The sequence below is a fragment of the Triturus cristatus genome, chromosome 1_2, assembly GCF_964204655.1.
Source record: "Triturus cristatus chromosome 1_2, aTriCri1.1, whole genome shotgun sequence".
In the NCBI taxonomy this organism is placed as follows: Eukaryota; Metazoa; Chordata; class Amphibia; order Caudata; family Salamandridae; genus Triturus; species Triturus cristatus.
This window is the reverse complement of record NC_140580.1, coordinates 1,155,783,708-1,155,810,900: the sequence shown is the minus strand read 5'-3', so window position 1 is coordinate 1,155,810,900 and position 27,193 is coordinate 1,155,783,708. Positions and strand designations below refer to the sequence as shown.

Sequence of the window (27,193 nt, the reverse complement as noted above, 5' to 3'; positions counted from 1 at the left end):
ATGGTCTTCTTTGGACATAAACTTCTGCCCATGTATAAACTTCATTAAGTTTATAGTCTATGGTTTCCATCTTAAACTTTCTTATTTTCTATTCTTGGAATTCTTTTACATAAGCCTCCAATTTGGCAGATAATTCATCCAAGGTGATCTTCCATGTGTCTTGTTCCAACCGTAAAGACAATTCTTGTTTAATGTTGTATATTTCATCCGCTATTTCTTTTATAGTATTGACAATTCGTCAATCAATAAAAGTATAAGGTCCGTGGAGCACTCATTGAGAATCGCAAATCATTTCTCCATGAAAAGCTTGTTGTGCTGAAACCTAAATAGCATAGGTTTGATCGCCAATCTCAAACCCGAGGAATCCGTCTTACTTTGTGATATTGAATTAATGTCGCTGTATGAAGTTTTTGATTTAATTCTGTGCGCATCAAGTAGTCAAGCTGTTTCAATAGTTGAGTTGTGGTTCCTCCTGCCATTTCATGAGACTTTGTTTCCTTAATTAGCGCATAGATCTCTAGTGCTTGTGCAGATGTATATTTAATTTAAGCATCGCATAGCTCCCTATGTTTGGATTCTTGGTTACTTTTTCACGTGTCATGATTCACTCAAATCATTTTTGATCATGGTGCATGAGTGGATGGTTACTACCCTTCACAGCGCCTCGTATGACACAGCGGGTTGATAGTCCTTGTGTTTGAAGTTCACTGATATCATCAGTTTAACACATGTTTTATTGACGTTGCATGTTTTTTTAGAGTCTGCTTTCCCAACTAAACATCTCTCTGGGTGGTGGGTCTCTTCTAGGTTTCTCACGCTGTATACTACGTGCTTCACTCTCTCATTGCCTCTTTCTGATCACACTGTGCTATGCATAAGAATGTGTCACATACTGAATGTATTTCCCCTGTCTCTTTACTTTCTTCCCAGTTTCCCCTGAAGAAGGGATCTTCAGATTCTGAAATGCATTGGGCGTGTTTTATATAAAGAAAATTGTTTTGGATTGTGATATAGTATTGAAAATGTAGCTATTATTTATGCCAATCTGTATTTTGTTTGAAGAAGTCTTTTAGGTTTATGAAGGAGGAAAATGTATGTTTTCTATAATTAGCAATCCAAAGCTGTGATAAATTCAAATGTAGTGCATGCTGTTGTCCATACAAAAATAGGGGCAGGTTTACAAGCCTCTTGCGCCACTTTTGCGTCACTTTTCCCATGTTAAAAGTGGCGCAAGGGGCTTGTAAATCTGCCCCATAGTTGTGTGGTTCATTCGAAACATTACATACGTGTTGCAGACAGAACGCGTTCCAGCATAGCACGCGATAATATGATTGTTACTCTAGCACTGAAAGCACGTTTCACGGTGATCCAACTTACGGAATGCACCGTGTTGGAGCTGTGGAACTGCTGAAGAGGGTTTCTGGTGGGAACCTTCCACGGTGACAGTGAGGGAGAACTGTGATGGCCGGTGTAGCCCAGGGAAGACCGGCACTATTAACAACGGTGGGTGACGTGAGTGCACCCACAGCTTGTGTGGCCCCAATGGAGTGTCTGAGATCTAGGGGCTCTCCTGAAGATGCACATATTCGGAGTGTACAATCCCGTCATATGAGCTAGCGCCTAGAAGCGAGAGGTGCTCATTAACCTCCAACTGTGGTTGCACCAGAAAGAGCTATGTCTTGGCGGAAGGGGGTGCCTGTTCACAGACGAGGACCTCAGATATTTCGTGACTCACTGTTCCAACCAAGGTCACCGCCTACCTTTGAGTGGAACGCTGTGGTTTGCGCCTGGGAAGAACCTGAGGAGCAGAACTCGCCCAACTGTGAGCAGCGCTACCCGGTGCTTCATTTGTAAAAATAAATGAGTGCCTGTGCTCTCTTTAGGAGGCCACTGCAGCTTGCGCCACACATTGTCCCTGCCAGCGCTGCCAAACATAGTGCCAACACAACTACTAACCCGTCACACTCCTGCAGGAGTGGCAGTTCGGACTATTTCAGGCCCTCAAAGCTATAAGAATGGCTTGGGAAGCAGGTAATAGTAATTTCTAATGCATATTGAATTAATAATTAACTGTTTTTGGTCATCTCTAAACTAGCCAGACAGCGCCACCTTGTGGCAGACTGTCACAAGCGCTGGGGTTGACAATTAAGGGCTGGTGCTGAGCACCGGAAACCACCAGCTCAAATTAAGCACTGGTCTCAGTCACTAGGGGGAACGCCCAGATAGGGAGACAATGAGTCCAGTTGTAGAGCACATGCCTGTCCCTGTTCACCCTTGGCTCTGGGTGCAAGTCTGCACATCTCGGGTGTGGTCGCTTGTAGAGTATACCAGATTTCTGACCAACCCCATGTGCTGCCACCTGTCTCCACCTGTGCCAACCTCCCGAGTCAGCAATCTGAGTGTAAGCAAGGGAGAGACCTCAGCTCTGCAGGACAATCATCTAAGAGGCAGCCTGCTAACAGGGCGCAGTAGAAGGGGTTGCAGCGCCTTACTTTCCTACTATTGAATCAGCCATTAAAGTTTATTTTTAATCGACTTCGCCAATTTCCCTTCAAGAGCTGTTGCGTTATTTCTCGTGATTTTAGGCCCAGTGAAGCGATGAGGAATTTCTCATCACATCCTCCTAACTATAGTTCGTCATTATCCCTCAAACTGCAAAATGTGCAGTTCCCACAGAGGAGAGTGCTACCTAGTAAAGCTGCTGCCTTCTCTTCGCACTCAACTTCTGCATAGGCCAAGATAACAAGATAACTCAAACCTGGACAGCCATCCGGCATACCTGCACCATGGGGCAGCTGCCACCAGTCCCCTCATCAGCACTGGGGGGGGGGGGTGGAGAGCTGCCTGTCCCCAGAGCTGCAGGGGGGGTGGGGCTACCTCTGTCTCTCTTCCGGATTCCATTCCTGCATTTCAGGACATTTGGAAACATGGGGGCATATTATCAAGGAACAGCGTTAAAATTATCGCCGCTTAACTGCCGCTAAAGCGGCGATAATGGGCTTGATAATATGCTGCAGAAAATTCCAATAGAAGCCCATGTTCTGGTGTCAACATGGGCTTCTATGGGAATTCTCCAGGGCATATTATCAAGCCCATTATCGCCGCTTTAGCCGCAGTTTTCTGCCGCTAAAGCGGCGTTAATGTTAACGCCGTACTTGATAATACGCCCCTCAGTTCCTTCCAAGTCCTTTCTCTGTACCTGCTCCTGCATCCTCGCTGTCCATTGATTCATATGACTATGTTGCTGGATTGTGAGTAATGCTCCTGTTTTAAATTTTTGCGATTTTTACAGATAAAAACACACAGAAAACAATTTATTTTCTTGTCTGTATTTATTTTTACATTTGGATAAAAACGTAAATTGGGTTGTTTGAGAATAGAGAGTGATTACAAATGTTGTCAATCATGGCTGCCTGGCCAACAGCTGTCTGCAATGAAATGTAAGGGAGCTAAAAAAGAAAGACATTTGAGGAAAGAGGCTGAAACAGCTGTAATTGTGCACAAGTCTGTCACTAAAATGTTTGTTTTCATGCCAGTGTATTGATTTAATATCTCTGGGTATGCATATAATTGCAATCGGTCAGGCACTCAAGTACAAGTGTACCTTTATCGGTGTCATAAATGTGGAAATAAACTCGTTTCAGCTTCATCTTTTCAGGATACCCAAACTAAATATGAATAAACACACATAAAAAGAGCAAACAATACATGTGGATAAATACAGGCGAAAATGTAAAAAAAAAATCATGAAACTAAGAGCCATATTGATAAGCTTTTCTGTTTCACACTGCCAGTTGTTCACATTCTTTGAGGGCAAGGGGTCTCTGCCTTAAACCGAAGGCAGGGGGTCTCTGCCTTAAACTGAAGCCTTTTCAGTCTAATTTCTAACTATGAAGTCACCTGCAGCACATTCATTCTTCTGTGGATTTAGAAGGGGTGGGGATTCTGTCACGGACTTGTACCCTGCGTCCCTGGACTACCAAGTGGTGTAGCGAAACTTGAGGGGTCCCCTCTGCAAAGTACATGGAGGGGGGGGGGGGGGCACGCTCTGGACCCAGCCAAGAGCTCTCAGGCCAGATGCCCACCACCTGTGCATAGTGCCGGAGGGGGCTCCCCAGAGCTCGGGGGCCACCCTGCACCTCGTGGGCTACTGGGGCAATGGTGGCTTTTGTTATGCCACTGGAACCACCCCTCGTCCCTGCACCTGACATGCCCCCTCCACCTGGGTATGTTCAGAATGCTGACAGTAATATGGTCTTCTGACTGGCTAAGGGATTCCAGCATTTAGTCCTACACGGCAGTTTCAGATTATTGACAGTGACCCACCTCTGGTGATTCCTGTCCCATAACCGAGTGCAATGAATCCTTGAACAAGCCTCCTGCATGTAAAGCTACTGCTCTTCTTGAGTGGAGATCAGTGGCTTCTGTAGTGGGGGATGTGGGACTCTACTGTCCCTGCTAATGTCAATCAATCAATCAGTGGATTTGTAAAGCCCTACTAATCACCCAGGAGGGTATCCAGGCACTAAGGAAGTGGCAATTGCCGAGAGATCAGTTGAACAGTCAGGTCTTGAGTGCCTTCCTGAATTCCTGAAGAGAGGTAGAGGTTCGGAGGTGCACCGGGAGGTCGTTCCAGGATTTTATGCGAGGTAAGAGAAGGAACGCCCTCCTCTGTTGCAATGTGAGGACATTTCTTCAAGGCCGACGTCAGAGCACATGCTCAGTAATATCGGCGGTGAGTACTGTTGTTTGTTGCTTTACTTCGGTAACCAAGTTACTCCCTTTGAGCACTTGACTCTACAGGGGTGGTAACAGGGGCGGTTTCTCCATTAGGGCTCAGGGGCTGCACCCCTCTGAAATTCCCACACATTTACATAAAAACATATTAAATAGATTTATTTAGAGATGCAATCGTATCTCTTATGTATTTAAGTCTGGGCTGTCTGTTTCAGGCTGCCTGCCCTGCCTCGCTCTGAAGCAGGAGACGGAAGGCAGGTAGTAAATCAACTTTCTTAACTGTGATGCACGATGCAGGGCTTTCTGTTTTAAAGCCCTCATTGCCAGTCTGTGGTTGCATGCACTCTGTAGACCAGTGACCCAATCAGCATCATGGTTTCGGGCGTTAGAGACTTCATCTCTGCGTTATTTCAGACGTCCGTCATTCAAAGGCATAGATCCCACCCTTCCGTCATATGTGAGGGCAGATGGAAGCACGTCTGATCTGGTGCCTTGTTATCGGTAATGGTAAGGGTTTGCATAATGTTTTGTTATGTACATTGTGCTGAGAGCCCTCATCACGCTAACCTCCCCCACTCTGACACCCGGGCCCTCGCTGCAGATCGCTCGCTCCTTTACAAGAGGAGCTGTTGAATTTGTTCCCCCGCAAAATGGATCCAAATAACAAGCAGGGTTATTGTTCCCTTGCAAAGTTGATCCAAATATCCGAGTCAAGCAAGGCGAGAAATATATGCTGACAGTGGACAGTTCTCTGATGGATGACATTAAAACTGTCCGTGTCTTCACCTGAGTAAACACTGATGCCAAAAACATGGATTAACGTGCAAACAATGAATGTTAAAAACGTTAGGGGAATGCATTTCAACGATTTAGTTCCTCTCTCATTTCACATGCTTTACTTAATCTTGCATTCCCCAAGAGTTAGCTATTTTATAATGTTGTTGTTTCTCTGAATTTCTTTCTGTGCATACTTTGAGGCTTGAGCCATGCCAGGTGCTTATGAGGGGCTTTGATTGAGCGCACAGGCGCTAAGGCTGAAGCCAACCAAAGTGCCTGTCAGTGGGTTGGCCTCTCTGCAGAGAACACATAACAATGTTTATGTATTGCACTTGCAACTGAAATTCTGTGGATATGTGTGTGTGAAGAGGGCACACAGATGCCAAAATATTTGCAAAGCAAAAGTAAGAGAAATGAAAGTGCTTATATTTGAGGGAGTGCAGATCATGTTTGGGGTTGGTCAAGTGACAGAGATGCGAGGTAGTGGATTCGGGGAAGAGTGAAAAGAGGATGCTGAAGAGGAATGTGAGACCGGCCTCGTGGCGTGGGCCCTCCCGACCAGCAAGCAACCCTGCAAACGCACCTGATCCCCGATGTCACAGACTTCCGGCCACCATGACCCAACAAACCCGATGGCCGGCCGGGGCCCCAGCCGAACCCACAACACTACCGCGCATGCCCGGCCGAGGGAGCGGGAAACCCCCAAGCAAGACCAGGAGACGCCGTCTCAGTCACACCTCTGATCTCCTCCCCAAGGAGGGTTTCGATCGGCCACCAGGCCCCCGGTGAGTGGGCTCCTCGCCTGCTGGGCGTCTGGAGTCCCTCCCAGACCCACCTGAACAGATCAAAGGGCCGAGCGACAGGAAATCCCGACACACCGCCCCCAGGCACCAAGACCCCTCTCAGAGAGGACTCCGGACTTCAAAGAGGATGGGGAGGATAACAAGGGGTGCTGAAGGGACGGGAGGCAGAGAAGACCTGGACCTACGAGAGCCCTGCTGACCTGGTCGCGGCTCGATCGACCCCTGAACCGAAGAACGCTACCCGAACTCTGAACCATCTGAGCCCTGCTGACGCTGTCGCGGCTCCCCGTACTCTGAACCATCTGAGCCCTGCTGACGCTGTCGCGGCTCCCCGAAATCTGAACCATCTGAGCCCTGCTGACGCTGTCGCGGCTCCCCGAACTCTGAACCATCTGAGCCCTGCTGACGCTGTCGCGGCCCCCCGAACTCTGAACCATCTGAGCCCTGCTGACGCTGTTGCGACTCCCCAACTCCGAAACCACCTGTGCCTGCTGAGTGACTCGCGGCACTCCCCTCCAGGAGAATCGGCAGAGATTGCCGAGAGAAACAACATCCCCAGCTCGAGGATTGGGAGCTGTGCGAAGGATACTCCGCAGAGACACTGAATTCAAAGACTGTCCCGCTACCCCAATACCCCCATCACGAGACCGCCGCCGCTTGTGGCCTTGATTTAATAACTGCATCTCGGATCATAAAGATCCCCTGAAACTATCGATAAAGTATACTGTCTTACGAAGAACTACTGTGTGGTGTCTCTCTGTCAGATAGTGCAAGCTCAGCGTGTGCGATCCTAGGAACGAGACCCTTCCAGGAAGGGCCTCCCCGCCCTTGCTCGGCCTAACTCTGGGAGAGGTGGGTAAACGGGTGGTCAGGAACGTATTCCGAAGCCCCCCCGGAGAACGCCCTTCCAACATTTGGTGGCAGACGACGGGATCCGAGCCGACACCTAGAGATCGTGCAGTAAACGGCTGACGCACTACCGAAAAGAGATGGAAGGAGAAACCTCCCTAGGTGCCGCAGGTACCAACACAAGCCCGACATTCCGAGAGGACCAGTTGGAATATTATACGCATCGAGAACTAAAGCAATTCTGCAAAGACCTTGGAATCGCTACCACCGGATTAAGCACGAAAGAAGATTTCCAGGGAGCATTGAAGACCTGGGTCGAGGCAGGAGCTTCCCTGGCCCAAACAGAAGGAGAGCCGCCAAACGAGCCACGAAGTATCCCGGTAAGGAGCAGCGCCCCAGAGGGGGGCCTATTCCCGGAGGAGCTAGCGGACCGAGAGAGGGGCCACAACCACGAACTAGAACTAGCGAAACTCAAAATAGAGGGAGAGCTAAAACTGGCCGAGAAAAAGTTAGCCGTAGAACAATTACGCCTACAAGGAGAACTCGAGGAAAAGAAACGCCAGAGAGAACACGAAGAATGAAAACTCCAACTAGAACACGAACGCAGCCTGAAAGAGATCGAACTCAAGGCCAAAAGTGAGGAGTCCAGAACCTCGGGAAATCAACCACCCTCCTCTACCGTGGAACCAAAGGTCCACATCCCCAAGGATGTGGTGAAGGAATACTACAAGAACGATGACATCCAGCAATGGTTCAAGGCCTACAAAGTCGCCATGACCTCCCACCGAGTTCCGCAGAAAGATTGGGGGGCTGGTTTGTGGGGCCGGTTCCTGAGCGAGGGGAGAGATACCCTGCTGGACCTGCCCTCCACGGTGCTGAACTCCTACAGTCACATGAAAGAGGCCCTAGTAGCCAGAAATGGGCTCACCCCCGATATGTACCGGCAACGGTTTCGAGACTGCAAGAAGATACCCAGTACTACATGGGTAGAGTACGTGAACTTTTACAGCCGGGCCTTGGACGGGTGGATCAAGGGCAGCAAGGTCTCCACCTTTGAGGAACGGTTTGACCTAATAGCATGGGAACACTTGTCCGCAAATTGCTTTGTGGAGTTACGCCAGCACCTCCAGGACAGCAAGCTCACGGACCCTCGGAAACTGGCCGTCGAAGCCGACCGATGGGTGAACACCCGGGCCTCCCAGGGTCCCGTGGGAGACTACGGTCGCCACAGTCAGGGACCCCCCCGCTAGAGGGGCGGAGGGAACCAAGGCCGACCGAGAGACTTCCAGGGGGGCACCCAGCACAGTCCCCCCAGAGGCCAACCTCCGCACTTTCCAGCCCCACCTCCAGCCAGCAACGGGCCCCCGGGGAGGCCGGGACCCCGAGTCAAGATCACCTGTTTCCGCTGCCAACAGACCGGACACTATGCCAGTGACCCCCAGTGTCCCATGTACCAACGACCCGCAACGACAACCCCTCCGGCCCGACAAATGGCCTCCGTAGCCCTAGGAGAAGAGATGGACGACTCCGAAGAGTGGGAACCAGCCGCCATGGCCCTGGTCTCCCTAGGGGACCGAGAGATGGTCCCCGAAACACCCCTACCCGCCAACACGAAGAAGTACCGACAGCAAGTGACGGTCAGCGGTCACCGAGTCGAGGGCCTCCGCGACACCGGGGCGAGTGTCACAGCGGTCCACTGCCACCTGATCTCCGAAGACCAGATCCTGCCCGACGCTTTCTGTCCAGTCATATCTTCAGACAATTCCGAGAGCCTCTGCCGGATGGCCCTGGTACTCTTCGAATGGGGTGGAGTCACCGGTAAATTGAGAGTGGCAGTCCGAACCTCCCAACCCGTAGACTGCCTCCTGGGCAACAACCTCGAGAGCTCCCCGTGGGGACAAGTGGAACGAAGAGCCCATCTGGAGATGATGGGCCTACCCGAATGGGTATGCGCCACCACGCGCTCCATGACTACCCGATCGCCTTCCTCCGAGGGAGTTGAGGCCATACCGCTGAACACAGTCGCCGTCCCCGAGGACCGGGACGCGCTACCCGAGCCCGACGACCCTCTTCCGGAAGAAGAAACTGTTCCCGATGACGGGTCAGTGCATCCAGATCCCGAGCAACTGACCGAGCTCGAGGACCTGCCCGAGATGGCCCAGTGGCACTGCGAGGGAGGTCCCTCCCGAGAAGAATTCTGCAGGGAACAGGCCACTTGCCCTTGCCTCATTGGACCCCGACAGCAGGCCCAAGCCCAGGCAGCAGGCGACCAGTCCAGAACCCACTGGGTATATTGGGAAAACGGCCTCCTGTACAGCGAACAGAAATCAGCCGAGCAGGGATCGACCCGGGTACTGGTGGTACCCCTGCGCTTCCGAAGTCTCCTTCTGGGCCTAGCCCATGATGTACCCCTGGCAGGACACTTAGGCCAAGACAAAACCTATCAGCGACTAGTTACCCACTTCTATTGGCCCAAAATGCGAGCGAATGTGGAGGCCTACTGCAAGTCATGCCTCACGTGCCAGGCCAGCGGAAAAAGTGGTGGGAAGCGCAAGGCTCCGCTACAACCATTCCCCGTTGTTAGTACCCCTTTTGAGCGGGTGGGAATCGACATCGTGGGACCCCTGGATCCCAAGACCGCCCAGGGCCACCGATTCATCCTCGTCCTAGTGGACCATGCCACCTGCTACCCAGAGGCCATTCCCCTCCACACCGTGATGGCCCCCGTGGTAGGTCAGGCCTTGATGGGGATCTTCTCCCGTGTGGGGTTCCCTCGCGAAGCCGTGAGTGATCGTGGCACGAACTTTATCTCCAAATACATGAGGTCCCTATGGCAGCAGTGCGGGGTATCGTACAAGTTCACCACCCCATACCACCCCCAAGGGAATGGCCTAGTCGAGCGATTTAACAGGACCCTGAAAGGGATGATCATGGGCCTCGAAGAACCCCTACGCCGGAAATGGGACGTCCTCCTCCCTTGCCTCCTGTTCGCCTACCGGGAGGTTCCCCAAAAATCTCTGGGGTTCAGCCCGTTCACATTACTGTACGGACACCCCATCCGGGGACCCCTGAGCCTGGTCAAAGAGGGCTGGGAAACGGCTCTCCGAGGAACCCCTCCTGATGTGTTCCGCTATATCCTGGCGCTCCGCAACCAGACCCGGAAGTTCCGAGAACTCGCCGAGGCAAACCTCGAGGCTAGCCAAGAAGAGATGAAGCGCTGGTATGACCAGAATGCCATGCTGGTCGAGTTTCAGCCGGGCCAACAGGTCTGGGTAATGGCCCCGGTGAAACCCTGCGCCCTCCAAGACAAATGGACTGGTCCCTTCAAAGTGGTCGAGCGGAAGAGTCAAGTCACGTATCTAGTTGATGTTCAGTCCCCTCGGAACCCCCTCCGGGTCCTCCACGTGAACCGCCTTAAACCCCACTTCGTGAGGACGGAGTTGAGTTTGCTCCTGGCCACCGACGATGGGACTGAAGAAGACACAGAGCCCCTTCCGGACCCCCTGTGTGCTAAAGAGAAAGATGGCTCCGTAGAGGGGGTGAGACTGTCATCCACCCTCACCCCCCAACAGTCTGACGGCTGCCGCCAGCTACTAAGACAATTTACAGACCTCTTCTCCCTAACCCCTAGGGTCACCGACTGGTGTGACCACGACGTAGACACCGGCGACAGCCCGCCAGTGAGACACCGAGCCTACCGGGTCCCTGACCGGGTCCGAACCTGCATCCAGACCGAAGTAACCAAGATGTTGGCCCTAGGGGTGATTGAGCCCTCCGACAGCCCCTGGGCCAGCCCGGTAGTCCTGGTCCCGAAAGCGGCCGCCCCTGGTGTCGCCCCCGAGCTGAGATTCTGTGTGGACTACCGGGGACTCAATGCTGTCACCCGAGCGGACGCTCACCCTATCCCCCGCGCAGACGAGCTCATCGACCGCCTCGGGGCCGCTCGCTACCTCAGCACCTTCGACCTAACCTGCGGATACTGGCAGATTGCGCTCACTGAGGGACCCAAGGAGCGCTCCGCCTTCTCCACCCCGGATGGGCACTACCGCTTCAGGGTTATGCCGTTTGGAATGAAAAATGCCCCGGCCACCTTCCAGCTGCTGGTGAACAGGGTCCTGGCTGGACTAGAGAGGTTCAGCGCAGCGTACCTAGACGACATAGCAGTATTCAGCTCCCAATGGACCAAACACCTCCAGCACCTCCGCCAAGTACTGCTGGCCCTGCGCCAGGCCGGCCTAACCATCAAAGCCAGCAAATGTCAAATTGGACAAGGCTCAGTGATCTATCTGGGGCACCAGGTGGGGAGCGGGCAGGTCGCCCCCCTCCAGCCGAAGATCGACGCCATCTTGTCCTGGGAACCCCCCACGACCCAAACGGAAGTCCGGGCCTTCCTGGGCCTCACCGGTTACTACCGGAGGTTTATTAAGAACTATGGCAGCCTCGCAGGCCCCCTCACAGAGTTAACCTCCAAAAAGCACCCGAAGAAGATACAGTGGACTCCCCCGTGCCAGAAAGCGTTCGACGCCTTGAAAGCCGCTATATGTACTGCTCCGGTACTCAAAGCCCCCGACTACTCTCAGGAGTTTGTGGTCCAGACGGACGCTTCGGAACACTGCATCGGGGCAGTCCTCTCACAGTTAAACGACAAAGGCATAGATCAGCCCATAGCCTTCATCAGCCGAAGGTTACTACCTCAGGAACAGCGGTGGAGCACCATTGAAAGAGAGACCTTTGCAGTAGTCTGGGCCCTCAAAAAGCTGCGGCCCTACTTATTCGGAACCCACTTCCGAGTTCAGACGAACCATCGACCCTTACGGTGGCTGATGCAAATGAGAGGAGAAAACCCCAAGCTGCTACGATGGTCAATCTTCCTCCAGGGGATGGGCTTCACTGTGGAGCATCACCCCGGGACGGACCACGCCAACGCTGATGGCCTGTCCCGATTCTTCCGCTTCAGCGAGGAGAACCCCCAAGTGGATGGGTAGTTCTCCCTGCCTTTCAGCTGGGGGGGGCATGTGTGAGACCGGCCTCGTGGCGTGGGCCCTCCCGACCAGCAAGCAACCCTGCAACCGCACCTGATCCCCGATGTCACAGACTTCCGGCCACCATGACCCAACAAACCCGATGGCCGGCCGGGGCCCCAGCCGAACCCACAACACTACCGCGCATGCCCGGCCGAGGGAGCGGGAAACCCCCAAGCAAGACCAGGAGACGCCGTCTCAGTCACACCTCTGATCTCCTCCCCAAGGAGGGTTTCGATCGGCCACCAGGCCCCCGGTGAGCGGGCACCTCGCCTGCTGGGCGTCTGGAGTCCCTCCCAGACCCACCTGAACAGATCAAAGGGCCGAGCGACAGGAAATCCCGACACACCGCCCCCAGGCACCAAGACCCCTCTCAGCGAGGACTCCGGACTTCAAAGAGGAGGGGGAGGATAACAAGGGGTGCTGAAGGGACGGGAGGCAGAGAAGACCTGGACCTACGAGAGCCCTGCTGACCTGGTCGCGGCTCGATCGACCCCTGAACCGAAGAACGCTACCCGAACTCTGAACCATCTGAGCCCTGCTGACGCTGTTGTGGCTCCCCGAACTCTGAACCATCTGAGCCCTGCTGAAGCTGTCGCGGCTCCCCGAAATCTGAACCATCTGAGCCCTGCTGACGCTGTCGCGGCTCCCCGAACTCTGAACCATCTGAGCCCTGCTGACGCTGACGCTGCTCCCCGAACTCTGAACCATCTGAGCCCTGCTGACGCTGTCGTGGCTCCCCGAACTCTGAAGCATATGAGCCCTGCTGACGCTGTCGCGGCTCCCCGACTCCGAAACCACCTGTGCCTGCTGAGTGACTCACGGCACTCCCCTCCAGGAGAATCGGCAGAGATTGCCAAGAGAAACAACATCCCCCAGCTCGAGGAGTGGGAGCTGTGCGAAGGATACTCCGCAGAGACACTGAATTCAAAGACTGTCCCGCTACCCCAATACCCCCATCACGAGACCGCCGCCGCTTGTGGCCTTGATTTAATAACTGCATCTCGGATCATAAAGATCCCCTGAAACTATTGATAAAGTATACTGTCTTACGAAGAACTACTGTATGGTGTCTCTCTGTCAGAGAGTGTAAGGTCAGCGTGTACGATCCTAGGACCGAGTCCCTTCCAGGAAGGGCCTCCCCGCCCTTGCTCGGCCTAACTCTGGGAGAGGTGGGTCAATGGGTGGTCAGGAACGTATTCCGAAGCCCCCCGGAGAACGCCCTTCCAACAAGGAAAGAGAGGGGGTTGAAGATGTGCAGATGGACAACATATGCAGAAAAAAAGAGGATACATATCTAACATAAAGCACACAACTGAAGGCAAAAGCTCCTTCCACAGGCCTCAATGCTATTTAATTCACAGACTCACAGTTTCAGAATTGAAACATTTCCAATGTTAATTATTTATAACAAATTGTGTTACTCATTTATCTTAAACAGCGAACACCCACTGACAAAGCCAATCATACTGACAGGCTTTAGGTGTATGTCAGTTGTTGTGTCATTTATCTGTATACAATTCTCAGACACAAACCAAAATACTGGTCAGGTGGCACACTATGAGAATCACAGAAATGTATTTGACATGTTCCTTTATAGAGAGCCCCCACTTTTTTCATCCCACTTAAAGACCTGTCTGCACATATTACTATAGGACTGGTTGCAGCCAGCAGCTGTGGGGGCTTCTTGAAGTCTGGTTAGAGCATATTTTCCGAAGTTAATGCTGCATGCAGTACAAGACACTGGGCAAGCGTACATTTTAAAGGGCTAAAGTTGTCATGCTATACAATTTAAACATTAACTGTTGAACATATTAATGCAGAAAGATATGGGGCAGTTTTTAATGTGTTTAATATTTCAAGACTATTCAATCCCACTGCTTTATAAGCCTTGCTTTATCGCTACATTCATTTTCTTAAAATGCACCATTGGCCAATCTTTTACATTTCTTTCTTGGGAGAGGGACTCAGCCTGGACCCCAGGTTTGTCTATTGAACTTGTTCACATCGCTCATGCCCAAAGTTTACGCCTACCACTTTCAAATGTCACCAGCCGCCACTGGTGGTAAAGGCAAGAAGTCAAGGCTCACTCCAGCATGTTGCAGTGAGCAGAAACAGAGAGAACACATTTTCAAGATTATCATTGGCAATTAGAGCCTCCAAAAGGAAAGTTTGGGGAAACACACACATTATTTGAGTTATTTTCTGCCAAATGGTAAATGCTTTTCATCCTGAAAGTTTCAACTAAGCTGTTTAGGTAAAATGGTTGAATTTGTGTGACATTGAAGTACCTGTCTGTCATTGGATCTTTATTGGTCAAGAGGGCAGCATCACTGTGATTTAAGATTAAATTGCACTCTTGCCAAATATTTTCTAATGTCTGAGATGTGCTGGGTATGAGGACAAAGATACATGATATGTGAAAATGCTCAACGAATCACTGTTTGTTGATCAAAAACCGAGCCTGTGCAGGGACACAGCTTTTTCAGTGTATGCTAAGACGTCTGTCAACACTGTACATGGAGGTGTGTGCTGTTCATGCTGTGCTCGAGGTGTCAGTGTAGTGTACATCATGGAAGTGTGTATTTTCTGCACTAGCACATTTGTTTGTTTTTTAGTGATTCACAATTAATATATGCTGTTGATGATGTGTACTATATATGTTTTGAGGGTTTGTGGGTATTTTGTGTGCTGTGTGTTTTGCATTGCTCTAGATCAGAGTTTGCAAGCATTTGTTGAGTGCTCAGTGTGTGTGCGTGGTACTCTGTGTATTGAATGTGGGGCTGGGTTGAGCTGTGCTTCGTGTGTGCGTGCATGGTACTCTTGTGTATGGAATGTGGGGCTGGGTGGAGGTGTTCTTCGTGTGTGTGTGTGTGTGTGTGTGCATGGTACTCTTGTGTATAGAATGTGGGGCTGGGTTGAGGTATGCTTTGTGTGTGTGTGGTTCTCTTGTGTATAGAATGTGGGGCTGGGTTGAGGTGTTCATGTGTGTGCTCGGTCCTCTTGTGTATAGAATGTGGGGCTGGGTTGAGGTGTGCTACGTGTGTGTGTGTGTGTGTGTGTGTGTGTGTGTGTGTGTGTGTGTGTGCGTGGTACTCTTTGGTATAGAATGTGAGGCTGGGTTGAGGTGTGCTACGTGTGTGTGTGTGTGTGTGTGTGCATGGTACTCTTTTGTATAGAATGTGTGGCTGGGTTGAGGTGTTCATGTGTGTGTGTGTGTGTGTGCATGGTACTCTTGTGCATAGAATGTGGGGCTGGGTTGAGTTGGAGGTGTTCATGTGTGTGTGTGTGTGTGTGTGTGCATGGTACTCTTGTGCATAAAATGTGGGGCTGGGTTGAGGTGTTCATGTGTGTGTGTGCATGGTACTCTTGTGCATAGAATGTGGGGCTGGGTTGAGGTGTTCGTGTGTGTGTGCATGGTACTCTTGTGCATAGAATGTGGGGATGGGTTGAGATGTTCATGTGTGTGTGTGTGTGCATGGTACTCTTGTGCATAGAATGAGGGGCTGGGTTGAGGTGTGCTACATGTGTGTGTGTGTGTGCATGGTACTCTTTTGTATAGAATGTGGGGCTGGGTTGAGGTGGAGGTGTTCATATGTGTGTGTGTGTGCATGGTACTCTTGTGCATAGAATGTGGGGCTGGGTTGAGGTGGAGGTGTTCATGTGTGTGTGTGTGTGTGTGTGTATGCATGGTACTCTTGTGCATAGAATGTGGGGCTGGGTTGAGGTGTTCGTGTGTGTGTGTGTGTGTGGTACTCTTGTGCATAGAATGTGGGGCTGGGTTGAGGTTTTTCGCGTGTGTGTGTGTGCGCATGGTACTCTTGTGCATAGAATGTGGGGCTGGGTTGAGGTGTTCATGTGTGTGTGTGTGTGTGTGCATGGTACTCTTGTGCATAAAATGTGGGGCTGGGTTGAGGTGTTCACGTGTGTGTGTGTGTGCATGGTACTCTTGTGCAAAGAATGTGGGGCTGGGTTGAGGTGTTTGTGTGTGTGTGTGCATGGTACTCTTGTGCATAGAATGTGGGGCTGGGTTGAGGTGTTCATGTGTGTGTGTGTGTGTGCATGGTACTCTTGTGCAAAGAATGTGGGGCTGGGTTGAGGTGTTTGTGTGTGTGTGTGCATGGTACTCTTGTGCATAGAATGTGGGTCTGGGTTGAGGTGTTCATGTGTGTGTGTGCATGGTACTCTTGTGCATAGAATGTGGGGCTGGGTTGAAGTGTTCATGTGTGTGTGTGTTTGCATGGAACTCTTGTGCATAGAATGTGGGGCTGGGTTGAGGTGTTCGTGTGTGTGTGTGCATGGTACTCTTGTGCATAGAATGTGGGGCTGGCTTGAGGTGTTCATGTGTGTGTGTGTGTGTGTGTGTGTGTGCATGGTACTCTTATGCATAGAATGTGGGGATGGGTTGAGATGTTCATGTGTGTGTGCATGGTACTCTTGTGCATAGAATGTGGGGCTGGCTTGAGGTGTTCGTGTGTGTGTGTGTGCATGGTACTCTTGTGCATAGAATGTGGGGCTGGGTTGAGGTGTTCATGTGTGTGTGTGTGTGTGCATGGTACTCTTGTGCAAAGAATGTGGGGCTGGGTTGAGGTGTTTGTGTGTGTGTGTGCATGGTACTCTTGTGCATAGAATGTGGGGCTGGGTTGAGGTGTTCATGTGTGTGTGTGTGTGTGTGTGTGCATGGTACTCTTGTGCATAGAATGTGGGGCTGGGTTGAAGTGTTCATGTGTGTGTGTGTGTTTGCATGGAACTCTTGTGCATAGAATGTGGGGCTGGGTTGAGGTGTTTGTGTGTGTGTATGCATGGTACTCTTGTGTATAGATTGTGGGGCGGGGTTGAGGTGTGCTTCGTGTGTGCGCACTGTGTGCACTTGTGCGTTCATTATTTGTGACTACTTTGCTTTTTTATGTTTGAAACTCTTGTCTGTTTTTCCTCCCAGGCACTGTGTTCCTTTGCCAGGTCAGCCTAACCTCAGCCCGCCCCGGCCTCTCCGTACCTGCCCCTTGGGTGGAGGAGTGCAGGTGTCCTGAGGGATACCTGGGGCAGTTCTGCCAGTCCTGTGCCCCCGGGTACACCAGGGAGACCCCATCAGGCGGTCCCTTAACTGTCTGTGTGCCCTGTGCCTGCAACCAGCATGGGAGCTGTGACTCGGAGACAGGTGAGTGTCAGTCAATCACAAGGGGAGGTTAAGAAGCCTCCCCATCCTGCCCCCACTGGGGCACCCTACGGCGGGGGTTTGGATGACTTCCATATTGGCTCCCAGGTCCAAGCGTGAATGCCTAATCCAGGATCAGGTTGTTTCTTGCCATCCAGGGGCCGTATTATCCATGCAGTGCATTTTCCTAGTTAGTGCTGGGCGCACCCTTCAAAAGGTGCACTCAGCAACAGCAATAACCAGGAAAATGCACTGCATTGTGGTAAATGCCCTGCCCCCAGGGCAGCCGCGAACTTGCGCTGCCCTGGGGGCAGCACATTCATGTGGAAAACCAAGTGCTGCTTTGAAGCCACTTCCTGTTGTCATAGTGCAGGTGGCACCCCGCCTGCACTTTGAAAGGGAAATCGAGATCCCTTTGCAGGCGGGTGCAGCGAGTGATTGCCCCTGCCTGCAATGGGATGTCTGGGGGGTGTCCATGGGACCCCCTTTTCCCCCTCCAGGGGCTGCCATCAGGAAGTGCACTGTCTGTGTGCCTCCTGAGAGCTTCTTTGCCTCTGCGCCCGAGTCTGTGATACGCCGCGGGTGCAGAGGCAAAGTGAATCCCTCATTGGCATGGGGCCCCTCCCCCATGCAAATGAGGGAACGTCCTCTGGTGATAGCGCTGGTGCTATATGTGTGCCAACGCATTCGGTATTACAGAAGGGGATGCAAAAGCCTGTTGTGCCCCCCGGGGCACTTCTATAATACGGCCCCTGGGGCCGCATTATACATGCAGCGCGTTTGCCTTTATTGTGTTGGGCGCACCTTTTAAAAGATGCGCCCAGCGCAATGAAGGAACATGTGCTGTATTACTATGAATGCACTGCCCTCAGGACAGCCGCGAACTTACGCTGCCCTGGGGGCAGCGCATTAATGTGAAAAATGGAGCGACTGCTTTGAAGCCGCTCCATGTTTTCACTGTGCAGGCGGCAACCCCCCTGCACTTTGAAAGGGGAGTGCACCTCCTGACAGCTTCTTTGCCTCTGCGCCTGCATCTATAATGCGTCCTGTTAAGTGAGCGAACCCCATTTCCAATAGTAATGCTGCAAGCGGAACAGAGGTAGGCATGGAAAGTAACTTAAGCATTGGCATTCAGTGCCTTTAAATGAACTTCTAAGGTCTAAAAGGCGGGGGATTCCTTGTAAAACTCTAGGGAGAATCTTTTGTGATTAAACCCTTATCGCAGGCTGTAAAGCGTGTCCTTCATAGAGTTCCAGGCCCTCTGTGTTTTTATTTGCTGTTTTAGTAATCACTGGACGGTGCTCCTTCCATCTAAGGGACTTTCAAAGACGATGGAGAGATATTTATAACTTTTGACCGTAACAAAAGTGATGTTACCTCATTTCTACGCAAACATCACATATTTAGCGCCAAACAGTACAACCTCTGTGGTAGCAGCGCTTTGAGGTTAACTATTTAAAATGCAAAGCCCGTTCAACATGCCTCACGCATGGGTTTGTAAAATGAAAGCCCCGCATTGGAAGCGAGGTGTTCACATGGCGTGGAGTCACCTGCCTCTCACTCAAGCACCTGTTGCGGTGTTACACTTGTAGGTTTGCCTTTAATATTGTAAGTGTGGACTCAAAACCCCAGCATGCAAAGTGCTGTTTGCTAAAAAGCCAGGACTGGATGCCGGTGTAGCACATGGCATTGAGCCAGCGGGGAGCTGGGGCCATGGGGCTCTACGGTCACCATAGGGGGCTGAAAGTTACCTCAGCAGAGCCCCTCTCCACCGGTGCAGCTCACCTGCACAGCAAGGGAAGGTAACACTAGAAGGGGTTAGGAGCACACAGGAGCACGTGGCAGCGGTAGAGAGTCAGTGACAGGGTAAGAGTGTCCAAGATCATAGCATAATAGAGCATGTGTAATTACACGACATGGCTAGAAGGTTCCAGATAACGTGACACACAAGCTTCCATCCAATGCTTAATTTGTAAATGAAATAAGGACCCTCGTCAGGAGGCCACTGCAGCTTACACCATCCATTGCCCCTGCCAGGGCTGCCAACAACTGTACTAACCATCACCCTGCTACAATTGTGACATTTCAGACTATTACAGGCCCCAAAGCTTTAAGAATAGCCCGGGGGCAGGTATTAGTTTTTTCTAAAGTATAGTGAAGTAACAAACAACTGTTGTTCTACTCCTCTCTAAATTAAACAAACAGCGCCCCCATGTGGTAGACTGTCATAACTGCCGGTGTTGATAATGAAGTTCCATTGCCAAGAAACAGAAACCACCTGCTCAAATTAAGCACTGACTCCGTCACCAGAGAGTCACCCATTTCGCATCACTGCTCTGCCAGAACTTTGGTACGACAAGTTTGTAGCTCTCCAGCAGCAGCCACCACACCTATTTCTTACCTATGCAATCTTAAACTGCTACATGTGGTGCAAGGGACTCAACATATTCACTACAACATTACACACTAAAGACCTTGGATTCCAAGTCATAAACTGCTTAGAACTGCTATTTCTCCCTAAAAGGCATCCTCTATATTTCAGGTTTGCAAAACTTTTATAACATTTGTTTCTAAATGTTGCCTTTTGTTAGATTTGAATGAATAAGCATTTGATGAAACTGTCAGAGAGCAGATGTGTCCCCTGCTGCATGTGTGCAGAGAAACCCCCACAGAGCAGTGTGTTCTACTGCTAGGAAGAGGATGTGCCCAGTGCAGCATGTGTGCAGAGAGACCCCCATAGAGCAGTGTGTTCTACTGCTAGGAAGAGGATGCGTCCCCTGCTGCATGTGTGCAGAGAAACCCCCACAGAGCAGTGTGTTCTACTGCTAGGAAGAGGATGTGCCCAGTGCAGCATGTGTGCAGAGAGACCCCCATAGAGCAGTGTGTTCTACTGCTAGGAAGAGGATGCGTCCCCTGCCGCATGTGTGCAGAGAAACCCCCACAGAGCAGTGTGATCTACAGCTAGGAAGAGGATGTGCCCTGTGCAGCATGTGTGCAGAGAGACCCCCACAGAGCAGTGTGTTCTACTGCTAGGAAGAGGATGCGTCCCCTGCCGCATGTGTGCAGAGAAACCCCCACAGAGCAGTGTGATCTACAGCTAGGAAGAGGATGTGCCCTGTGCAGCATGTGTGCAGAGAGACCCCCACAGAGCAGTGTGTTCTACTGCTAGGAAGAGGATGCGACCCCTGCCGCATGTGTGCAGAGAGACCCCCCTAGAGCAGTGTGTTCTACTGCTAAGCAGAGAATGCGTCCCCTGCTGCATGTGTGCAGAGAGACCCCATAGAGCAGTGTGTTTTACTACTAGGAAGAGGATGCGTCCCCTGATGCATGTGCGCAGAGAGACCCCCATAGAGCAGTGTGTTTTACTGCTAGGAAGAGGATGCGTCCCCCGCTGCATGTGTTCAGAGAGACCCCCATAGAGCAGTGTGTTCTACTGCTAGGAAGAGGATGCGTCCCCTGCTGCATGTGTGCTGAGAGACCCCCATGGAGCAGTGTGTTCTACTGCTAAGAAGAGGATGCGTCCCCCGCTGCATGTGTGCAGAGAGACCCCCATAGAGCAGTGTGTTTTACTGCTAGGAAGAGGATGCGTCCCCCGCTGCATGTGTTCAGAGAGACCCCCATAGAGCAGTGTGTTTTACTGCTAGGAAGAGGATGCGTCCCCTGCTGCATGTGTGCAGAGAGACCCCCATAGAGCAGTGTGTTTTACTGCTAGGAAGAGGATGCGTCCCCTGATGCATGTGCGCAGAGAGACCCCCATAGAGCAGTGTGTTTTACTGCTAGGAAGAGGATGCGTCCCCTGATGCATGTGCGCAGAGAGACCCCCATAGAGCAGTGTGTTTTACTGCTAGGAAGAGGATGTGCCCTGTGCAGCATGTGTACAGAGAGACCCCCACAGAGCAGTGTGTTCCACTGCTAAGAAGAGGATGTGTCCCCCGCTGCATGTGTGCAGAGAGACCCCATAGAGCAGTGTGTTCTACTGCTAGGAAGAGGTTGCGTCCCCTGCTGCATGTGTGCAGAGAGACCCCCATAGAGCAGTGTGTTCTACTGCTAGGAAGAGGATGCGTCCCCTGCTGCATGTGTGCTGAGAGACCCCCATAGAGCAGTGTGTTCTACTGCTAGGAAGAGGATGCGTCCCCCGCTGCATGTGTGCAGAGAGACCCCCATAGAGCAGTGTGTTCTACTGCTAGGAAGAGGATGCGTCCCCCGCTGCATGTGTGCAGAGAGACCCCATAGAGCAGTGTGTTCTACTGCTAGGAAGAGGTTGCGTCCCCTGTCGCATGTGTGAAGAGAGACCCCATAGAGCAGTGTGTTCTACTGCTAGGAAGAGGTTGCGTCCTCTGCCGCATGTGTGCGAGAGACCCCCATAGAGCAGTGTGTTCTATTGCTAGGAAGAGGATGCGTCCCCGGCTGCATGTGTGCAGAGAGACCCCATAGAGCAGTGTGTTCTACTGCTAGGAAGAGGATGCATCCCCCGCTGCATGTGTGCAGAGAGACCCCCATAGAGCAGTGTGTTTTACTGCTAGGAAGAGGATGCGTCCCCTGCTACATGTGTGCAGAGAGACCCCCATAGAGCAGTGTGTTTTACTGCTAGGAAGAGGATGCGTCCCCTGTCGCATGTGTGCAGAGAGACCCCCATAGAGCAGTGTGTTCTACTGCTAGGAAGAGGATGCGTCCCCAGCTGCATCTGTGCTTAGAGAGACCCCCATGGAGCAGCGTGTTCTACTGCTAGGAAGAGGATGTGTCCCCCGCTGCATGTGTGCTTAGTGAGCCCCCTATAGAGCAGTGTGTTCTCCTGCTAGGAAGAGGATGCGTCCTCTGCTGCATGTGTGCAGAGAGACCCCCACAGAGCAGCGTGTTCTACTGCTAGGAAGAGGATGCGTCCTCTGCCGCATGTGTGCAGAGAGACCCCCATAGAGCAGCTTGTGTCGCCTCTGCTAGGGAGCAAGTACATCCTCTGTGACAAGTGTGTCGTTGCTGCTTTAACTTGTCATCTACCTTTCCCTGAACTGCTCTACTATTGGTAGTAAAAGAGGTTCAAGCCATGGTGCACCACTACTGAAGGGCATAGAAATAGTTCTCGCAGGATAACATTCCATCTTTCTGAATATCTTCAGAGCCTGCTCTTTTTTGGTCTCTTTCCTCCATTCTTTTTATATCCCCTCTCTACCTCTCCCTTACCTACTCCCTTTTCTTTTATTTTACCTTTCTTCTCTCCTCTTTCTTGCCCCTTTGAGGTCTCACCATCCCTCATCTGCCCAGACCCTGCTCTCTTCTTCTTCCCTCATGGCGGTCTGGGGTTGGAGGTCTCAGCTGGCTCAGGGAAGGCTCTAGAACTTCAAGGAGCCAAAGTGCTGCCCCCTGAACATCAGTTAAGGGTGGCCCGAGATAGTAGCAGCCTTGGCTTGTGGTGCCATGGTGCCCTGCGACCCCTGGTCTCACAGGCCATGAAGATAGGGCAGAGCATAGGGTGGACAGAGCTGTGAGGGGCTCTTTGTTGTCCACACCTTCAACCACCTGACCTTTCCCAGCTTCTCATCAAGAAACAGGAGTCTCATGAGGGGCTAAGGGTGGGACAAAGGGTCAACCTTGTGATGTCATCGGAGTCTACGGATATTTTGGAGGTTGTCATCCATGGGGATGTCTCAATGTTCGCCCTCATGGAGATAGAACTCTTAGGTTTCTATTTTCCATGTTTAACTCATGTTTAACTCTTCCATTTTTTCCTATTCAGTCTCTAATTACTAGTCCTGAAATTATAAGAACGAAAAGTACCACAATGTAAAGAAAAAAGATGCCCTGCACTGGGTGTGTCCCTTATGCATGAATCAGGAAACCCAAGAGCTCTGTTGGGGGGGGGGGGGGGGGCTTGTCCCAAACAGACCCACGTGATTGTTGACTATACCCTATTGCGAGGCCATGACTTCTGTCTTTGGCTTGCATTTCACATTCCACTAAATTCTGGGTGTTGGCATCTGTTTGTTTTATTTTACTCTTTCGAGCTAATCATCTCATGATAGTTTATAAAATGCAGCACTGGAGACACAGTGTCCTGCAGACATGGGGCAATGCCCAGTCCTAAAGTGCCCCTCGACGCTCACCCCGTTTTCACTCTCTCATTTTACTGGCTCTTAGTGCCAATATCGGCAACACTCCCCATACCTCCCACAGCAATACTTTGGATAAATAATCAGACAAGACACATTCTTAGTGGAGAAAATTGCTGCAGGTTTATTTGCATAACAAATATGCCAACAGGGTGGGTTATCTTACGGACGATCCCAGGGCAGGCAGCCCCTCGCCGCCTGCCCCCCTGATGAGCCAAATTACACCGTGGCTTTAGCCAACCGGTGTTTGTCGAATTTGGGGGAGGTGATAGCCCCTCCCACCGGTGGACCACCAGTCCACCCTCTTACTCACGCCCCCTCAGCTAAGGGGGACAGAGCATTGCAGGCAACCCCAGGTTGCTCAGGTCCACAACCGCCCGTAGGACTAACGGGGCGCCGTCGCTCCTCCAGGGTCCGATGCGAGGACCTCCTTGGGGATATTAGGCTTTAGCACCCTTACAGTGCCCCTGCAGAGGGTACCGTTCTGTACCTTACAACCTCTGGATCACCCTGTAACTCCGCCACAGCACTGGGTGTGGCCAAACTCACCCCAGGCCCCCCCACCACGATAGACCTAGTTACCTACACCCTGCTGATTCCAAGGCCTCCCCCAGATCAAGCAAGAATATGTCCATTCCCACTTTGGACAGGTGTATCCCATCTGTATCAAAACACCCTGTGGACTTAGCGTGTAGTAACCCATGCCGGATAAAACCAAAACCCCTTTGGTTGGTGAATTTACGCATGGCGCTGTCCACCCTCCTGCACAAGGCTGAAAAATGCTAGGATGCTAAACACCCATTGTTGAGCACAGCTCCCCATTCTATACAACTAGTCCCGCTTGCACATAAGTTACCTATTACCACTGCACCCCAACAAACCACAGGTTTCTCCCAGGGGTGTCTCTGGTCTACTCAAGATTTGCTTGTACATAAAACACATGATCTGTCTTCCGGCCACTCCCCTGGGTGGCTGCGGGCGGATGTACCTTTTAACATATTGGGATTCCCATCGTCCCCCGGCATGATGCGCTCTGCTGACAAGCCTGTCCCAAACACAGGGTGTGCTGCCTCTGTAAAAAAGGGTGACTGCAAAATTTGCCTGCCAGGGCCCGGATTGCCTGACATCTTTAATCATGCTTTCCATACCCGTTCAACCCCAAATTGGTGAGGTGCTTGTTGTTAGCATGACCCAGAGAGTAACCCTCTCCAGAAGGGCGAGGGGCCAAGCAGAGGGCATCCAGACTCACTGGGCCATACATCTATCCCCCAGCTTGGTGCAACCAGAATACCCATCAAACCGAGCCTGGTCGGAGTGCCCTTCTCCAAACACCCCAGTAAGGGAGTACCCCAGTAAGGGAGTACCACCCCGGCCCGCATTCCTGGCCATAACTTGGGACAGTAGTCCCCTTGTTAGCTGACCACTCCCCAGGATAATAAGCTTCCTCAAGCAACCTGTATCATGCAAAGCTTTAGGATCTGAGGACATGGAGTAAAGCTATGAGCATTGTACCTTTACCCTCTTAACTATGAATGCAAAATGTGATGATAGCTGTCAGTCTATATGATCCTAACCCTCTATTTCAGCACTCTTGGGTAAACAGCACCCTATTGGGAATGGCAGACTCCCGCCCCAGCTGACTGAATAGAGCTTATTTGTACTCGGTAAAATGACCCGACAGACACCTCAAACCCACAGCTACAAGCCGAGGCCTGCTAACCTGCCCCCACACTCTGTAGAAGCAACAACGTGTGCAAGCTTAGGGAAAGCCTGCCGCCCCAAAACCCTCTCCGGCACCCTGGGGTCGTGCCTTCGCTCCTTGGCCTGCATACTAACCAGGTTAATCATAATGAATGGTGTCGAATGACCCATCCCTCGGCACATGTTTACAACCTTTTCCCCGCATCACTAAAGTCAGTGCAAACGTCTGCAGAGAGCATGCAGAGCAAGTCGTCCCCATTTGCTGGCCCAGGTCCCCACCCTAACGTGGAGTATCCCAGGGCCAGAATCCAGCTGATGTATCCAGGAAGCAGGCCTGTGTGTAGAAAAGCTACTGGAGTGGAGCGAACCATACAAGCAAAAGCCTGTCCTTACAAACTATGGGAATGCCTTATGTCCAAAAACTTGTAGCCTTCGCTCTATGTGCGGCAGCCTTCCCTGTGCAAGTGGCATAATCGAATGAACCAGGTGATTGAAACTGTGGGCATGTAGGGGCTGAAGAGGGAGCTTGCTTTGTGTCCTGCCTGTAAGTCAATATCAGAGCCCTAAAATGTACATACTGCTGCTGGCCGAGTCTAACGATAAGCGCCGCATTGCCCTTCCTGCGCCGGCCACCCTAGAAAGCCTTGACCTTACGTCCTGTAAGTTTATAGGGGACCATTTATCCGACCGGACAATAACTTAGCTGAACTGTGGTCTTTCGCTAGGGGTGAATACGCAGGGGATCTACACACCCAGGAGTCAGCGGATGGCTTCGGGTGATAATTCCCCCCAGCAGGTGAAGCGGTCCAGGTTTCCTTTGCCATGACCCCTCCTATGCCCTTGGGAATCACCATAAACAACCTGCAAGTGGCCATGTGGCAGGCACCCAGCGGGACCTGCCAGTCCTTTTTCCCTTCAACTCTTTGCCGCATTGTGGCAATCACTGCTGCAGGTATCTTGTCGCCAACCACTACTCGCCACTCTTGACCAGTAATGTTTAAAATTGCTGAGGATGTGTGGTTACCGCTACCGGGTAGGTGGAACATGTAGCATGTGTCCTGAATGCACCATACATGTGATGTTGTGCAGGTCTAGAGGAATCATATCACTAATAACTGTGCAAATACACCCAGCACAAACGTAACTTTTCCTTGATGCTTAATAAAAGCTGTTAATTGCAATGCAACTTCGAGGTACTAATTTAACACACTCAAAGAGTGAAAGAATGAGCTGGCTACTTATGCACTGAAGAATACAGGAGCGGTGTGTAGCAGGCACCTGCCTCAGGGAGCTATCTTGTCAGGAAAGTATCTTTGACCTGAGGCATACACCTCGATCGCCATCCAACTGTAAAAACACATCAGGAAAAGTACTAGAATTCAAATCTGTGGCAAATTGCTTAAGCAGAGTGCTTTGCAGCAGAACATGACAGCTTGACGCAGTGCCTCTAGGGAAGGCTACAATCTGTTACACCCGGCTCTGAGGGAGCGGGAACAAATAATGGACAAGTCTTTGAACAAGAGCCGGGGGCTAGCCCCTCAATTATAAGTTGGTGACCGTCCCCACTATCTACCGCCCTGGCCAGGGACTGGTGCAATGAGGAGCCTGGGGCCTAGCGCCGGGGGTCTTTATGAAAAGATAACAAGAACTGGCCATGCAATGAACCAGGGACAGCCCCGCAGCTGTCTCAGCGGTGGGGAGTTGGGGAACACCAGACGGGCCATCTTCAAGTTACACGGATGCCGTTAAACGTCAATCCAGGGATAGTGACTTGTGTTTACAACAGGAGCCCAGCAGCAGCTCGCTGATGTGACTGGAAATAATAATTGTGACACCCACCAGTTCACATTTTGAGGTCCTGTTTTGGTCTAAGATATACTTATTAAGGATGTTGCACAATCATTCTCTGCAAATGAACTAATATCTTCCCACACATCCCGCATTTTCCTGCTTCTGTCCTTGCCTCCAATATATGATCCACCCCTAACCTTACCCCTCCAGCAAGCCTGGAGGTTGTGAATTATTCTGCACCCTCCACAGGCTGTC

The 27,193-nt window shown here is 51.5% G+C and overlaps 1 protein-coding gene across 2 annotated transcripts in view; it reads left to right on the top strand.

Annotated features, from left to right (window-relative positions):
* The window catches only part of LAMC3 (laminin subunit gamma 3), a 770,318-nt gene that overhangs the window by 468,109 nt on the left and 275,016 nt on the right, over window positions 1-27,193 (top strand). For both annotated transcript variants that reach the window (XM_085613958.1, XM_085613956.1), the window contains exon 12: window positions 17,127-17,345. In XM_085613958.1, the coding sequence (XP_085470084.1) occupies window positions 17,127-17,345 (219 nt within the window). The remainder of the gene's footprint in view (window positions 1-17,126; window positions 17,346-27,193) is intronic.